General features: G+C 41.9%; 1 protein-coding gene across 12 annotated transcripts in view; it reads right to left on the reverse strand.

Annotated features, from left to right (window-relative positions):
• Nucleotides 1-1,617: 1,617 nt before the first annotated feature.
• wdr25 (WD repeat domain 25) overlaps nt 1,618-18,536 on the reverse strand; it is a 38,070-nt gene continuing 21,151 nt past the window's right edge. For 9 of the 12 annotated variants that reach the window (XM_021584376.2, XM_021584372.2, XM_036962481.1 and 6 more), the window contains 5 exons: nt 12,409-12,556; nt 7,090-7,220; nt 6,262-6,432; nt 3,025-3,165; nt 1,618-2,214 (listed from right to left, as the gene is read on the reverse strand). In XM_021584376.2, coding sequence (XP_021440051.1) covers nt 1,993-2,214; nt 3,025-3,165; nt 6,262-6,432; nt 7,090-7,220; nt 12,409-12,556 — 813 coding nt within the window. In that variant the 3' untranslated portion in view covers nt 1,618-1,992. Of the gene's footprint in view, nt 3,166-6,261; nt 6,433-7,089; nt 7,221-12,408; nt 12,557-18,536 lie in introns of all 12 variants that reach the window. The other 3 variants (XM_021584379.2, XM_021584377.2, XR_002470721.2) reach the window with 3 other exon arrangements.

The raw sequence follows: 18,536 nt of genomic DNA on the forward strand, positions 1-18,536 counted from the left end.
GAGACTTGCAAGACAAAGAACACCATCCCGTGAAACACGGGGGTGGCAGCATCATGTGGTGGGGGGTGGCAGCATCATGTGGTGGGGGTGCTTTGCTGCAGGAGGGACTGGTGCACTTCACAAAATAGATGGCATCATGAGGTAGGAAAATTATGTGGATATATTGAAGCAACATCTCAAGACATCAGTCAGGAAGTTCAGGCTTGGTCACAAATGGGTCTTCCAAATGGACAATGACCTCAAGCATACTTCCAAAGCGGTGGTAAAATGGCTTAAGGACAACCAAGTCAAGGTATTGGAGTGGCCATCACAAAGCCCTGACCTCAATCCTATAGAAAATTTGTGTTCAGAACTGAAAAAGTGTTTGTGAGCAAGGACTACAAACCTGACTCAGTTACCACAGCTCTGTCAGGAGGAATGGAACAAAATTCACCCAACTTATTGTGGGAAGCTTGTGGAAGGCTACCTGAAATGTTAAACCCAAGTTTAAATTGTTTAAGCCAATGCTGCCAAATACTAATTGAGTATATGTAAAACTTCTGACCCACTGGGAATGTGATGAAAGAAATAAAAGCTGAAAGAAATAATTCTCTCTACTATTATTGACATTTCACATTCTTAAAATAAAGTGGTGATCCTAACTGACCTAAAACAGGGAATTTTTACTAGGATTAAATGTCAGGAATTGTGAAAAACAGAGTTTAAATGTATTTGGCTTAGGTGTATGTAAACTTCTGACTTCAACTGTATATAACAGTTCAAAATTATATGGCAGCCATGTTAGCTCCCCCATTAATATTACATGGGGGAATATTAAAACAATGCTTAGAATGAGAACAATATTCCACATTTTAAAAATTGTCTGTACTCTTTGAAATTGATGGCTCTGATCCATTATATTTGCAGTAACTGTTCCGTTCTGGTCGTCCTGCCCTCAAAGCCAATTTCTGGTTCTAGATTGGGGGAACGTCCAGGATCGGCCCTAGATTAAGGGAAGTAAACTGGGTGGCAGGTCGACCAGTTTGGAGTGCGAGCCTTGCCTCGCTCAGACATACACAGGTGAGAAGAGGAGGACAAATGGAATATCAGCAGTTAAAATGGAGGTAATCTAAAGTAAAATACACTATAATCTTGTAAAATGTAATTGATGCATTTGACATTATCCGTTACATTCAATCTTAGGTATTTAGATGTCACTCACTACCAACAGCTAGATGTATTTAGGCACACAAATATTGAAAAATATTTACACGTTCAGTTGATTTAATCATTGTTACCTGGCCTTAGGGAATACTTATGATTGACAGGCCTGGATATTCCTTTGAAAAGTTTCTTTAGTTACCAAATTACTATTGGTAGAGGAAATATACAAGCTGCTGAATTTAGAGAATAATTCTGACTTGCTTCGCAATTCGGTCAGTGACTTAATATGGCAGACGGGCTAGAGCTGCATCCATACCCACTACTGTCTGATGATAATAAACTCAAAAGCTTTTAAAAATGTACCCTTTGAAATGTTAATTAAGAAAACCTGTCTTTGATCCTCTGCACTGTAATGTGCCCCTGACTGCAAAGTATCATCTTCTACAAAGACCACACACCACATACATGACAATGAATGTAGATTAGGTCAGTACTTTTATTAAAGCTGTGACAAACAGGGTCATCACGTCGTTCATTTACAATGCGAGTAAGAATCCTGTACACTAATTCCTGAGTAAGCTATGGTACCAAAAAAAAAACAAAGTCAATTTTACAATTTTTGCCTTGAAATTTGATTGAAGTTATGGTATAAGCTAAGCAATAGACAACTGCCAGCAGTTTGGTCAACAGGTATGTATTTGAATGGAAGCGAATTTCAGTATGAAGAGTAAATTGCCCTTATGGAAATATTCCTGAGCAGTTTCCTTTCTCTCCGGCAGCTCAGATAGGAAGGATGCCTGGATGTTTGTAGTGTCTGGGTGTTATAATTCCTCCCCTTCTTTGTGCCAATCACTGCCAGATCCTGATCTCGCCACCCCAGTCGCACGTTGCCACCACAGCGGGCATCACAGGGTGCAGAGACACACACATGCATGCCTGCTGGTGTGCGAGCAGCGTGTGCAGCGTCCGAGCACTCTGCTGGTCGTAGAAGTGGACAGAGCCTGTGGAGCTGCCCGTGGCCAGTATGGACCCATCCGGAGAGAAGCCACACCTCACCGCATAGCCCTCAACCTAAACCATCACACCTTACATTAGCAATGAAATCAATTTACACACACTATACACACACCACAAATGACCTGGGCCCACATTTTCCACTATACTTGCAGTGCAAAAAAATATAAAAATGCAGATAGGAATGGGCTAGTCATGAAATACAAGTTTACAATAATGCAGCTCGAGATTACATTGAGGTTGCAATCCTCTGCTGTCTGCTTGAGACTCCCCCTATAGTAGTTAGAGCACCTGGTGGAAAAGCCCAAACAATTATTGTTATTACTGCTTTGCATGCATTTCATATTCACACTGTTTCCTTTATTACCTCCGTCATGCACATGAGAGGATTTAAGATAAAGACCACCTATGTCTATTGTTAGTAATACACATCTCAGTACTGTTTAGCATATCATTCCCACACAGGGGAAATAACATGCATAAACAAATAAATGACATGTTTATTCTAATTGGAATGTAAAAAAATAGATATATATTAGCACCGTTTAGCAGACAGACCATGTTTTTACACAAAGGACCAACGTTGAAACTACACTAAAGTTACAGCTGCTTTCTATAGCTAGCCGAAGGCTACTCACTCGACAAATATTTACAGCAAAACCTCAGCAGGTCCCTTTAATATTTGTATAACATATCTGAATGTCACGTTCTTTATGTGACTCATCTGTGTAATTGTTTTTTGTTTAACCATGTGCGTTTGTAGAGGACTGTAAATGACAGACCAGAGGGACTACTGCTTTTAGCTATAGAGCGGTTTGTAGAGCGTATAGATCTCCCATGCAACCGCACAGCCTCATCACCACTGACCTTGTGTCCTTCATACCGCCTCCTCTTATTCATTCTGTATGGCCGCTGGGCAGAAAATAGGGCCATGTAGTTGCCATTGCTCTGCGCTACAAACGAGTCCTGCTGGGGGTGAAGGGCTAGGCTGGGGCACGTGTACCGCTCCTGGATTCAATCAAGTGAATGGGAGAAGGTCAGAAAGCATTCAACTGGCTTGGCATTCATACTCAAATGATAGTATCTGTATTTTCTGCCATAAAAACCACCCACATGCACTTAAATAGTCAATAAGACATAGGACTGTATGGACCGACATTTACATACATTACAGGGAGAGGAAAAATGTAGTATCCAACTATTATGGAAAACAAAAACAAGAGCTTTAAAGGGGCAATCTGCAGTTGAAACAAAGCAGCGCACCCCGTCACTGTTTGAGTAAAAATCTGAAGGATAGAGGCTAGAAAAATGTAACTACTCAAATTCATAAACATAGTTATGGATGCAAGGACTTACCATCCATGATATCAACATTATATACTGAACAAAAATATAAAACAACATATTAAGTGTCCCATGTTTCACGAGGCATCGTGAAATCTTCCCATATGCACAAAAAGCTTATTTCTCAAAAATGTTGTGCAATTCACCTTTGTCAAGATAATCCATCTCCTATCAAGAAAGCCGATTAAACAGCATTATCATTGCAAAGGTGCACCTTGTGCTGGGGACAAAAGACCACCTAAATGTGCAGTTGTGTCACACAACCCAATGCCATAGATGTCTCAAGTTGAGGGAGTGTGCATTTGGCATGCTGACTGCAAGAATGTCCACTAGAGCTGTTGTCAGAGAATTGAATGTTAACTTCTAAGCCGCCTCCAATGTCATTTTAGAGAATTTGGCTGTAAATCCAACCGTGTAACCACGCCAGCACAGGACCCCCTTATCCGGCTTCTTCACCTGTGGGATCATCGGAGACCAGTCACCAGGAAGGCTGATGAAACTGAGAATTTATTTCTGTAATAAACCATTGTGGGGAAAAACTCATTCTGATTGGCTAGGCCTGGCTCCCCAGTCAGTGGGGCCTATGCCCTTCGACGCCCCACCCATGGCTTCCTGACCAGTCATGTGAAAACCATAGATTAGAGCTTAATGAATTTATTTCAATTGACTGATTTCCTTATATGAATTGTAACGCAGTAAAATTGTTGAATGTTGCGTTTATATTTTTGTACAGTATAGTTTTATTTATGCTTTGAGGCTATATTGTGTTTATTTACATTTACGACCAACATTGTTTTATTCCAATCTAATATTTTCAGTTCTGATGGGGTATGACAAATAAACTAAGCTGCATTTCTATGTTATATTCTTCAAGAACCAATGGGCATTTATACACTGCTCAAAAAAATAAAGGGAACACTTAGACAACACAATGTAACTCCAAGTCAATCACACTTCTGTGAAATCAAACTGTCCACTTAGGAAGCAACACTGATTGACAATAAATTTCACATGCTGTTGTGCAAATGGAATAGTCAACAGGTGGAAATTATAGGCAATTAGCAAGACACCCCCAATAAAGGAGTGGTTCTGCAGGTGGGGACCACAGACCACTTCTCAGTTCCTATGCTTCCTGGCTGATGTTTTGGTCACTTTTGAATGCTGGCGGTGCTTTCACTCTAGTGGTAGCATGAGACGGAGTCTACAACCCACACAAGTGGTTCAGGTAGTGCAGCTCATCCAGGATGGCACATCAATGCGAGCTGTGGCAAGAAGGTTTGCTGTGTCTGTCAGCGTAGTGTCCAGAGCATGGAGGCGCTACCAGGAGACAGGCCAGTACATCAGGAGACGTGGAGGAGGCCGTAGGAGGCCAACAACCCAGCAGCAGGACCGCTACCTCCGCCTTTGTGCAAGGAGGAGCACTGCCAGAGCCCTGCAAAATGACCTCCAGCAGGCCACAAATGTGCATGTGTCTGCTCAAACGGTCAGAAACAGACTCCATGAGGGTGGTATGAGGGCCCAACGTCCACAGGTGGGGGTTGGATTACAGCCCAACACCGTGCAGGACGTTTGGCATTTGCCAGAGAACACCAAGATTGGCAAAGTCGCCACTGGCGCCCTGTGCTCCTCACAGATGAAAGCAGGTTCACACTGAGCACGTGACAGACGTGACAGAGTCTGGAGACGCCGTGGAGAACGTTCTGCTGCCTGCAACATCCTCCAGCATGACCGGTTTGGCGGTGGGTCAGTCATGGTGTGGGGTGGCATTTCTTTGGGGGGGCCGCACAGCCCTCCATGTGCTCGCCAGAGGTTGCCTGACTGCCATTAGGTACCGAGATGAGATCCTCAGACCCCTTGTGAGACCATATGCTGGTGCGGTTGGCCCTGGGTTCCTCCTAATGCAAGACAATGCCAGATCTCATGTGGCTGGAGTGTGTCAGCAGTTCCTGCAAGAGGAAGGCATTGATGCTATGGACTGGCCCGCCCCGTTCCCCAGACCTGAATCCAATTGAGCACATCTGGGACATCATGTCTCGCTCCATCCACCAACGCCACGTTGCACCACAGACTGTCCAGGAGTTGGCGGATGCTTTAGCCCAGGTCTGGGAGGAGATCCCTCAAGAGACCATCCGCCACCTCATCAGGAGCATGCCCAGGCGTTGTAGGGAGGTCATACAGGCACGTGGAGGCCACACACACTACTGAGCCTCATTTTGACTTGTTTTAAGGACATTACATCAAAGTTGGATCAGCCTGTAGTGTAGTTTTCCACTTCAATTTTGAGTGTGACTCCAAATCCAGACCTCCATGGGTTGATAAATTTGATTTCCATTGATCATTTGTGTGATTTTGTTGTCAGCACATTCAACTATGTAAAGAAAAAAGTATTTAATAAGAATATTTCATTCATTCAGATCTAGGATGTGTTATTTTAGTGTTCCCTTAATTTTTTTGAGCAGTGTATATAATTCATTTAAAAGTTGTAAAAAATGATTTACCAATCAGATTGATAAAGTACTTTATGACTAGTTAAGAGATTTTCTTTGCTCCTTACAGGCACAGTGTGTTTGCAATAGCAGGGACAACATGGCTGGGATGAGACAAGCTATCTAGGCCTTGTCCCGTAGGGACAATTTGAAACAGAGATAACTAGGGAGGTACTAACTGAAATTATCCAATAAGAAACTATCATATACATTTTCTGTTGCAAATTGTTTTGATACAGTATGCCCTACTGAACACGACCCTGTTCTTACTTACATGGTAGATCTGATTGGAGACCTTAGCGGTGGTTTGGAAGTCCCAGGCAATGAGCGTGCGCTCGGCAGAGTCCCGGCTGACCGAGTCACTGCTGGTCACAAACTCCCTGCCCCCGGTCAGGAACAGGATGGCCAGAGTCTGCTGGATCCGTGCCCTGTACACCCTCTCCACCTGGGAACACAGAAGATAGGGCATAAATTGAAGGTTGAATAAATACTGCATGTTGTGAAGCTTGGCTCCTCTAGCAGATATGACTACTCCAATTCCTCTGCAACATACACTACCGTTAAAAAATTTGGGGTCACTTAGAAATGTCCTTGTTTTTGAAATATTAACAATGTCTACACTGTATTTCTGATCAATTTTGATGTTATTTTAAAATGGACAAAAAAAATGTGCTTTTCATTCAAAAACAAGTACATTTCTAAGTGACCCCAAATTTTTGAACAGTAGTGTACATTGACACCTACTGCCAGAAAAAAATACTTTGTCATTAAAATGTACTAGTGGCTAGGCAATTGGGAACATGCCAGTCTGAACTCATGCCAGAAGGGGTGCAGTGCACCACATTGTAGATTAGCATGCCTCGACAGTGCTGTTAGATGACTCTCGGTGACGGACAGCCACAGCGAGAAATCAGACCTGGGAACAAATATCAAATTGAGTGTTTGACAGAGCCTGCCTAGAGTGCCAGATAGAATAGTCCCAAAAGTGTAAACCTCATCTATTGTTTCCATTACGAAAGTATTTCAAAGAAAACAAATACTATTTGAATCAAGGTCTAACAGGGATAGGCCTACGGTGCTGGAGAGAAGAGATGCGGCTGACCTTGCAGGTACGGGCGTCCCAGGCCTTGACCTCTGCGCTGTAACCCCCACACAGGAACACTTCAGGGTCGTTGGGCTGCACTGCCAAGCACATCACCTTGAATTGGTTCCCCACCTTCACGATCTGCTGTCCTGAGGAAGCAAACACAGAAACCACCACCACAAACCTCTAGCAAACAGGAGAGGAGTACGGGAAAAAATAACGGTTTGGATAAAGCATACATGACAGAGAAATTGGACACAGAGCCACTTCAAAGTCAAAGGAGCCCTCAGATCAAGGAAGGTCCTGCACCACCCCATATATGACAAACCCAGTTAGCAAAATGTTTTGGCACAATGAATCAGTGATATCCAAATAAAGTACGAGGCATTTGGGAAAGTCCTGTGATATTTTTGGAACTATGCCCTTTACCATGCAGAACAAATTAGTATTTGAAAACCAAAAGCAGCTTTTCTCACACACACGTAAAAAAATAAGTCCAGATAAAAAGCTAATTTAAAACTGACAAAGAAATGATACAAAGATATTTAAAAAAACGAAACAAAAATCCACTGTTTTGGCCAGCAAGTGTCAACAAGCGTTTCCTTATTAAATTATAGTGATGTTGAGCTTCAAAACAAACATTGCAGGGCTTAAATATAATCAAGCCTGAAAAGGGTGCAACAGCCCAATGTTTCCGTCAGAACGTACAGCACAAACCTGCATGGGGACCGTTCCAGACTATACCCAGGCAGCAGACCTGTCAAAGGCTATGTGAGATGTACCTCAGGGCCATGCGACTCCTCTAAAATCAATCCCACACACAACCAAGACTTCTATAAGCAGTGTTAAAGACTCCCTCAAAAGTGTTAAATTCTAGTAAGTGCCGGACAAAACACCACCCCATATTTAAAATGTGTATTTCCACACAAATTTGTTTAAATGAGAAAGTGTCACCACAAATAACCACAGACAAGGGACTCGCTTATTTATTGGGGGGAGCGAGTCCCCGTCCTATTGATCAGCAAAGTTTGTGGAATATTTCTTCAGGCGTGTGGCCAGGCGGGGTGCATTTCACATCTTTGCCTTTAATGGTTGTGATTTGGGAGGGATCTGAGATCTGTCATCGAGATTCAAAGCTAATGTTTGGGGAGACTATGAGAAACCAGCCTCATTTGCATAACAAATAAGGCCTTTCGTGTTTTAATTAAGAAACATTGATTAGCTTAGCGGAGTTTGAAGATAAGGGGAGGGGACCGATCTCTGTGCTGGAGCTGGTCTCTGAACTCCTAGCCATATGATCCACAGCGCTGGCCTACATGATACGAGAGAGAGAGGACATTGAAGATAGATGGAGCAACAAAAAAAAACACAAAAAAAATCTTTCTTCATTAGAGAAACTACAAAAAGCAGGACACTAGTGGTTGAGCTACATAGGATATTATGACCACTTCACATACATTCCTCCCAGAAGAAAGAATCGTCCAAAAACACGATGAATGGCTGAAGGCAAAAGCATAATGTATGAAAGTGGATGCTTTCAAAGTGGAGTTAGAGCTTCTGTTGTAAACCACTGCCTGTGAATATTCTTCCAGTGGCTTGCAATCACACTGGCCCAAGAACAGGCTTGAAAAAGCCCAAAAAGCAGCTGCCACTTCTCACTAATGCCCTTCAAATAAAATGCATTTAATCCATCCCTCCAACTCTCGATTGCTACTGAACTGTGACAGTCATTCTGTAGGCCAAATATGACTGCTTTAGGACTCAACAAATGTAATGAATTGGACCGAGCTTCTTGAGTCAAACACTTAAGATGTCCTTGAAAATGACCGTCACAGTTCAGTAGCATCCGGCTGGCGCGGTGGTCTGCATCACAGTGCTAGCTGTACCACCAGAGACTCTGGGTTCGAGCCCAGGCTCTGTCGCAGCCGGCCGCAACCGGGAGGTCCACAATTGGCCTAGCGTCATCCGGGTTAGGGAGGGTTTGGCCGGTAGGGATATCCTTGTCTCATCGCGCACTAGCGACTCCTGTTGCGGGCCGGTGCAGTGCACTAGGTGCACGCCGTTTCCTCCGACACATTGGTGCGGCTGGCTTCCGGGTTGGATGTGCGCTGCAGTGCGGCTTGGTTGGGTTTCGGAGGACACATGGCTCTCGACCGTCGTCTCTCCCGAGCACGTACGGGAGTTGTAGCGATGAGACAAGATAGTAACTACTAACAAAAAAATAAAATAAAGAAAGAAAAGGTGGAAGCATGGTACCATTGAATGCAAACAAATGGCCAAAGCATGTGTTGTGGTACCTTAATCTGGACCGTTGAGGTCAAGGGGTCAGATAATGTACAGTGCCTTCGAAAACTATTCAGACTTTTCCAAGATTTTGTTGTATTACAGCCTGAATTTTTTTTACATTTATAAAATTTAAAATGTTTACAAATTAATTAAAAATTAAAATCTGAAATGTCTTGAGTCAATAAATACCGGACACCTTTGTTATGGCAAGCCTAAATAAATTAAATAGATTAAAAATATGCTTACAAAGTCAAATAATAAGTTGCATGGACTCACTCTGTGTGCAATAAGTGTTTAACATGATTTTTGAATGACTACCTCATCTCTGTACAACCACACATACAATTATCTGTAATGTCCCTCAGTCGAGCAGTGAATATTGAACACAGATTCAACCACAAAGACCATAGAGGTTTTCCAATGCCTCGCAAAATAATATTAATATTTATTATTATACCCATAAAAAGAAATTCACAAACGTGTTTACATCCCTGTTAGGGAGCATTTCTCCATTTCCAAGATAATCCATCTACCTGTGGCATATCAAGAAGCTGATTAAACAGAATGATCATTACACAGGTGCACCTTGTGCTGGGGACAATAACAGGCCATTCTAAAACGTGCAGTTTTGTCACACAACGCCACAGATGTCTCAAGTTGAGGAAGCGTGCAATTGGCATGTTGACTGAATGTCCACCAAAGCTGTTGCCAGAGAATTTAATGTTAATTTATCTACTATAAGCTAGTTACAGTTTTCACTTAAATCTCCTTGAAAATCTATGACAAGATCTGAAAATGGTTGTCTAGCAACAATCAACAACCAATTTGACAGAGCTTGAAGAATTTTGAAAATCCTTGTCTCATCGCGCACCAGCGACGCCTGTGGCTGGCCGGGCGCAGTGTGCGCTAACCAAGGTTGCCAGGTGCACAGTGTTTCCTCCGACACATTGGTGCGGCTGGCTTCCGGGTTGGATGGCGCTGTGTTAAGAAGCAGTGCGGCTTGGTTGGGTTGTGTATCGGAGGACGCTTGACTTTCAACCTTCATCTCTCCCGAGCCCGTACGGGAGTTGTAGCGTTGAGACAAGATAGTAGCTACTAAAATAATTGGATACCACGAAATTGGGGAGAAAAAGGGGTAAAAAATAAATAAAAAATAAATTAAGAATTTTGAAAATCATTGTTTTTAAATTGGCAAATGTTGTCACTATCCAGGTGTGGAAAGCTCTTAGATTTACCAAGAAAGACTCACAGCTGTAATCACTACCAAAAGTGCTTCTACAAAGTATTGACTCAGGGGTGTGAATACATGTAAATTTGATATTTCAGTATTTCATTATCAATAAAAAAAAACATGTTTTCACTTTCATTATGGGGTAGTGTGTGTAGATGGGTGAGAATGTATTTTATTTAATCCATTTTGAATTCAGGCTATAACAACAAAATGTGGAATCAGTCAAGGGGTATGAATACTTTCTGAAGGCACTAAGTGCGGGCTCTCCAAAAGCCAGCCAGACAGCCAAGGGCTGTGCTGTTTACATTGACAGCCCATCATCTAAAGAACCCAGCCTTTCTCATTGCAGCTGAGAGCCTCTGATTTATTGAAGAGCATCAAGAGCCAATGAATCACATCTATTGATTACGAGCTGATGCTCCAAACACAAGCACACCACTCCAGCTCCTCAATCCACCTGCTATTAACATATATATGAATTTGTGACTGTCAGCGTGGACATAGCAAACGCTGCTGCATTGATATTCTAATTATCTCAATACCTCACCAAAATGTGCCATCCGGAGGGATATAAATCTAGTCATGGCGGTAGAGGGAGCAAGTGAGCCTAGTCTCCCTGCCTGCCAGATAAAGAAGCATCGCATACTGGTATTCATGAGTGCTGAACTGCCAGTGTAAAAGTTGACTGATGGAGCCCAACTGTCATTCCAAATGGTCATGAAGAGTCCTTACTGTAATGTTATTTTCAAACCAAACTGAGGTAAACATGTAACTTTTCAAGAACGCTCTGTGGGATATTGTTCCGATAAAACCCTAAAGGGAGCCCAACGGGAGCATCTTCTTATGTCCTAAGGACATCCCCCTGTTTGCTGGGTCAGTCCACTAAATGAGTCAACACACTGACCAACGACAGGAAGGGGTAAACGGGAGATAATGTCACAGCCGTCTGGTGCCTGAGGGTTGGCGGTGTGTGGGCATGCTGGATTCTGCCTGTGGATCTGCTATCGATCACTTACCCCGAGCTGCCAGGTTATTTAATGGGCGGGTGAAGCAATTATCCAAGGGCTTTATTGGCAGAATTGACAGCCACGCGGGGAGAGGAAGTGCACACTGCAACGACTAATCATGTGGTGACCTAAAAGATGGAGAGCCACTGAGAGCTTTAAATCAACGTACGTACTTACATGTGTTTGCGGTTGAAAAAAAACACTTAAGAAAATAGGATATGCATTACAGGAGGATTTAAGGGGACGGACTTTACAAGATTTTCCACTTACGTTGGCTATGCCAGTTTAAGGGCACAATCAGCCTTATATCAAATGCTATTTGTCTCAACGATTATCCATAGTTTTCTACATATGGCATTTTTCAATGGTCCAATATTAAATCTTGGAGAAGTCACTATAAATAATGACACTTTAATAATGTTCACATATCTTACATTACTCATCTCATATGTATATACTGTATTTTATACCATCTATTGCATCTTTCCTATGCCGCCCGGTCATCCATATATTTACATGTACATATTCTTATTTCATCCCTTTAGATGTGTGTATTAGGTAGTTGTTGTGGAATTGTTAGATTACTTGTTAGATATTGCTGCACTGTCGGAACTAGAAGCACAAGCATTTCGCTACACACTCGCATTAACATCTGCTAACCATGTGTATGTGGCCAATTAAAGTTGATTTGATTTGAAATACATGTAAAAGGGATACTAGCAGACCTAAACTAATCAAGAAAACACACAAAACATTTTTGGTCACCAATATGAAATACAAGTGACTTGGATTGTTCCAGAGAGTGTTGCTCACCTGTCTCCACGTCCGTCACCATGGCCGTGTTGTCAAAGGAGCCGGTGAGGAGGCGTCGCCCACAGGGGGACCAACAGGCATCTCGCACCGCCCCCGAGTGGGAGGAGTATACCTGCAGGCACTGCCCACTCTCTGCACCATCCCAAATCTGCAAAACAGGGTGTATTCATTAGTGCAAACTAGTGATGCGGGTTGACTCAGAACCCACAGTCTCAGTGGGGTGGACAGGTTTAGGGTCATTAAATATTATGTGGATGAAAGGTGGCATGCGGGTTGAATAAAGAGAAAACAATATCTTAAAATCTAAATATATTATTCTTGTGAAATGTGTACCTATAGGCTACATTGAGGTTTTTATTTAATTATTTTGAGCTATCTGGCATTAGTGCATAAGCCTAAGCTTCATGGCCTAACTGTTCGTGCGTCAATTGACAAATGCTTTTGGGAACAGGAAGAAAATGTTCATGTCAATCCACGGAGGCAAAAAGGACAATGTCGGAGTTGAATTCAGTAAGACGAAAGACGCGAAAGGAGAGTTGAAAGTAAGGAGACGGATGGCAAGAAAAGTAATGTTTCGGGGAAAAAAATTGTGAAGTGGTAAATGAGGATGTTTTGTGAAGATCTATACAAATTTGACAGTCACAAGATGAGGTCTTCAAATAGGCCTTTGGCATGTCAAGGGCACTGTAGCCTCCTGTTCAGAAGGGTTAAATGGAAACTGAAATCTGGACACTGACTATAGGTCCATAACCTCTCACATAGCCTTCATATTAACTCCTGCAGTATTAAGCATTTCTTGCAGTAAAGTCATATGCCAAATGTAGTTCTCAAGTGTTGAGAAATATGATTACTTTCTTTCAGCATCTTGAGAGAATGCAAATGCTCAGTTAGATACCATCTGTAGAGGTGCCATCATTATTAGCATCAAAGCTGATAGTATTTAAACCACAAAATATGCATCCACATCCAAGCCGAACTGAACTCTTAACAGAAACATGTTGGGTTGTTTTCAAAGCTTTCTAGTTCCTTACAAATGGTCAAAACAATATTATATCTCAGTTTTTTATTTTCTTATTGCACATTCTCCCGTCCCTAAACGTCTTTGCGAACGCGAAAGAAGAGATGAAACTTTAAATTTTATTAACAAAGATATGCAACACCCAATTCCCCTGAGTGTGCCACCTGTAGATGCAATGACTCCAACCAAATGCTTCCTGTTATTTTGATTAGCATCACATCCCCGTGGAGGAATTTTTGCCCACTCTTGCATGCAAAACTGCTTTAACTCAGCAGAATGTGAGTTTTCAAGCGTGAGCTGCTCATTTCAAGTTTTAAACACAACATCGCAAGTGCGATTAGGTGTGGACTTTGACTAGGCCATTCCAAAACTTCAAATTTGTTACTTTTAAGACATTTTCATGTAGACTTGATTATGTGTTTTGGATCATTGTCCAGCTGTACTGGAGCTTCCAGCTGCACTGAAATTCAGGTAGTTTGCTCCCGATTTCATCCCATTTGCTTCTGTCTGGTTCCTAGTGAATAGACCCCTGGATACAGTGCAGCGGTTCATTAGAGACAGTCATGTTTTGAGGAGCTTTAAAAGTTTGTAATGGGAATTCTCATACACCCCAGAGAGAGCACAGAGGCTTTTTAAAATCACACGCATTATTCTGTATCAGAAAAAAGTATGGTTCTTTAAGAGGGTGCTACACTCACACTTCGCCTAAGTAAAATCGGTAATATGGGGCATTTCAAACTGGATAATTTCCCTATAGATTACAGGGGAAAAGATACTCATCGGTTACTTTCACAGTTCTTCAATTCAAATAAATTAGCCTAAATAGAAAAAAAGTTGCCTCTCCCACTATCATATTGCTAAGTGTATGCAGAAGGGATCTTTTATTTACATTTTATTTTAACTGTAGATCAAACATCTAATTTTAAAAAGTATTTTGCTTCCAATAGCACATTGGATCAAGGGTTTGTGCTAAATTAAGTCCACAAGCAAACACTCAAACTACAAAACATGTCTGCCTAGATCAATGGCTTTGGTGGAGAACTAGAGCTATTTGTGAAGGATATTTCGCTGTCCCCTGAGTGAGACAGAGCCTGTGACATGATGACAGGGCCTCTGGTCGAATACATCCTGGTGCTCTACCGTCACCTCCAGAGCCAACAGGATTGCTATTTTCAGACTGTGTGAATAATGTCAATGTGACAAGGCAATTGAGGTAAAGCCTGCAATCCATATCTACTAGTAGGACCACGCTGAGATAATGATCTGGCGGCGAAATTGAAACCAGAGTAAAATCCCTGGGCTGCTGTACGTGTAAACAATCTCACATACTATTTGCTGCCTCCTACATTAGGGCCCCAGGCAGCCACACAGTCCTTTAGGGTGGCATTGAATTACTTTTGAGGGGGGAGAAACGGTAATCTGAGGCTCTGTGTTCACCTCTCACTTTGGCTGGGAAACAAATGCATATGCACCAAAAACTGATATGCTTGCATTAATTTGGGCCAAGAACTTAGTATGTTCTAACAACTTTAGCGGTTGAAGACAGTGTCTAGGTTAACCCAGAAAATGAATGGATTGCAGCAGACCTTGGGTCAAAAACAATTTTAAATCATTTCAAAAAGGTTTAGTTGGGAGTGATTGAGCTGCCCTAGCGAAATGGAACTAATAGATTAGTTGCAAAACTGCAAACTCCTCCCATAGAGGAGCCCCTCCAGACTAAAGCAAACACCAAAAGTACTAGGGAAGTAAAGATTTAAAATGGTACTCGTCATGAACGCAGGTCTGGATTGCAGTCTCTCCTTGTTACTAGATTTTTTACATTTTGGTCAAAAATGTCCCAGTGCAGTAAAAAACATGATTTTTCTGTCTTTTATATATGCACAGTACCAGTCAATAGATTGAACACACACCTTTTTACTATTTTCTACATTATAGAAGAGTGAAGACATCACAACTACAAAATAACACATGAAATCATGTAGTAACCCCAAAAAATAAGTGTTAAACAAAATCTAAATAAATTGTATAAGTGAGATTCTTCAAAGTAGCCCTTTGCCTTGATGACAGCTTTGCACACACTCGGCATTCTCAAAACTGCACATTTTAGAATGGCCTTCTAATTTTCCCCAGCACAAGGTGCACCTGTGTAATGATCATGCTGTTTAAATCAGCTTCTTGATTATGCCACACCTGTCAAGTGGATGGATTATCTTGGGAAAAGGATAAATGCTCACTAACAGGGATAAGCTCCTTTGTGCAAACTTTGAGAGAAATACATTTTTGTGTATATGGAAAAATGTCTTGGCTCTTATTTGAGCCCATGAAACATGGGACCAACACTTTACGTGTTGCATTTATATTTTTGTTCAGTGTATATTTCCACACGGAGGTTGGAATAATACTGTGAAATTGTGAAAATGATGCCTTTTTAGTGTAATACCTGTCTGAAAAGGCCGACAGAATTGTTAGCCTGTTTTGTTGGGAGGGAGTTTTAGCCTCCCGAGTTCATAGATCAATAAGAGAGAGTTCCAAACCTCTTTGGCAATAACAGCTAGTTTTCAGTTGCCCCCCTCTCAGACCACTCCCTGACAGCACTAGCGAAGTTCTTGAGAAATTACTCTTTGCTCAATCCTTTGTACAATTTTCATTGAATACAAATCACAATAAAGTACTTAATTGTCAACCAGAAATTATTTGATCCTGTATTGGACCTTTAAAGGTGTTTTATTTTATTTACTGACAAATTGGCTTAATTCAGTTGTAGGGTTTTAAAAAAGCAAGACAGCACTCACTAATTCATTTATCTAGCTAATTAACTTAGAGTGCCATAAATCGATCTCAAAGCAAGAAATAGCTGAATGATTTTGTGATTTGAATAAAGGCTTCTCTGATCCTAGTCGTGAAGAAACAAAGGAATAGTGCACCAGCCTGTCACGAGTGTGATTAGGTAGTTTCTACTACTTGACAAGAAGAAGGCTGCAAAAACAGCCCAATGACAACAGAAATAAGTCAATTTCACCCTTTGGAGATTAGAGGCTTGCTGAACCTGACAAACCCCGATTCAAGTAGGTGGCAATGGTGCCAACTGTAGGTGCCATGGGAGACATCTGTGTCAAAAGAAAGCGTCTGCCAGTCCATTTGGAAAAGACTCCTCAGGAAACGTTGGATATTGAGTGGGTGGTCTCATGTGTGAAGGCCAAAACTAATGATGAGAAATTTCTATGCCATCGCATATCCAGACCCACAGAGGGTCTTTGAAGATCTGTGAGCCAGATCCGTCTCCCTCTATTTCATTATTGAACACTGTACTGCACGGAGCATGAAAGAGCATGGAGAAGTATGACAGCCCCCATACTCCACAGAGAGTCAACAGGAATGTGTGACATGTCAATTCAGGAACAAGCTCCTTCTTCGCTGCTCTGTACCAAACAGAATCCCCTAGAAGCTTAGAGGCAAATATTTTGGAAATGTAAAGCAGTGAAGACATTAGAGGGAATGCCAGAGCAACACAAAAAAAAAGAGCTGAAAATTAAATATACTGGAGTAGGTGAACTGTACAATAGTATTTCCGTCTATCATGAACAACAGCAACATCTAAACAAGTTCAGCTAAATAATCATTGTAAGAGAAACACTGCCCTCTAATGTAACATGTAGAAAATGAATGTTTGCAACATTTTCCATTTCACTGGTCACTTAAAGTCCTGGCAAATAAAATTTAAAAAAAAAAATCAGCCTCCTAATGGTTTCTAAGTAACAAAAAATATAAAAATTGTATTAATGTTATCAACATAAACACTATTGCGAGACACCTGCTGTAACCATGGTGACTGTGTACAGCTACAAACATCTCTCTCCTGCAGCTAAATTACAAATAGTAGCCTACAAAAGACCAGGGCTGGCCAAGGACATATAGGGTCCTCTTCTGACCTACCCGTGTACCCTACTGACCTGTCCCCCCTTCCTCAGCTTGGCACTAATTTTTATTTGGGTTTCCCTGGATTAACTTTGCATATTCCAATTGGGTGGCCCATTCAAATTATTTGTGAGATTGATCGACTTTAGACAGATTATTATACAAACAATAAATATTGATGAGGGCTCAATTAATTTGCATCCTCAAATAGGTTTTATTTAAGTAATTGGACGAGGAAAACAATTATGATTCTAGTGTTACTAACTGATCTAATCCCCAGCAACAGACAACTAACTCACAAGCCCTGCCGTCTGAATTAGTCTGCCAAGTGACAGAGGGAGCCTAGCAGCAGTACACTTGCACTCCTGTATGAATAGGCAAATTTCATCATTAATATTTAAATTGTTAATTATACCGAGCCCATTGGTAGCAGGTAGCTAATGCTCTCTGGCGCTGTGCAGGAAACGCACTTTTGCTCTGGATCAAAATATTTCGCTTTCTGCACCAATTGGCCTATGGATGAGATGAATAGCTAAGCTGGTGGTTCTATTTACAATCACTCTTTCAGTGTCTCACTTTGGGTAACGCCTTGTTAGGGGCGGAGTCTAGGAAGATCCAGTCACACAAAGTCGGTCATAGACGGGTGCAACCGCCAATAGAGAAACAATCGACTTCCCATATAAGGGGTCGTAGTATCTTAACTTCTTTCATCTTCTTCACGGGTTCAAATTAAGGTCCTCTACTCAGCATCGACTTGGACCTCTGCTTAACTGTTCACAGGTGGACGGTCAAGAACTCAGCCGCCAAGCGCAGGACAGAAGCTTCGTGCTGAGGATTGCCCTCACATGACAGCTCTCACCTTACCAGCCCAGATACCTGCTTCGTGTTGCTTATTCCCACCAAAGTGGAAGAAAGGAAATATACTCGAGATTCGGTTAGCCAGACTCTAAACTAACCTTGCTAGCTAAGAAAGAACGCACATTCTTCAGTTAGTGGTGTGCTTGCTATAGCTAGGCTACTAGTCTCGCGTTCCCATACCTCAAATCACTTACTCCCTTGGAGGCCTGGAGATTTTGATTGGATGTTACATTTCAAGACCCCCCAAAAAATAGCTAGCCACAATGAGGTTTGTTTTGAGAAGCAGCTAGCTAGTTAACTAGGTTGCCTTCAAGGTTAGCCGAATTCTCAAAATGAA

The sequence above is a fragment of the Oncorhynchus mykiss genome, chromosome 25 (assembly GCF_013265735.2).
Source record: "Oncorhynchus mykiss isolate Arlee chromosome 25, USDA_OmykA_1.1, whole genome shotgun sequence".
NCBI classification, from domain to species: Eukaryota; Metazoa; Chordata; class Actinopteri; order Salmoniformes; family Salmonidae; genus Oncorhynchus; species Oncorhynchus mykiss.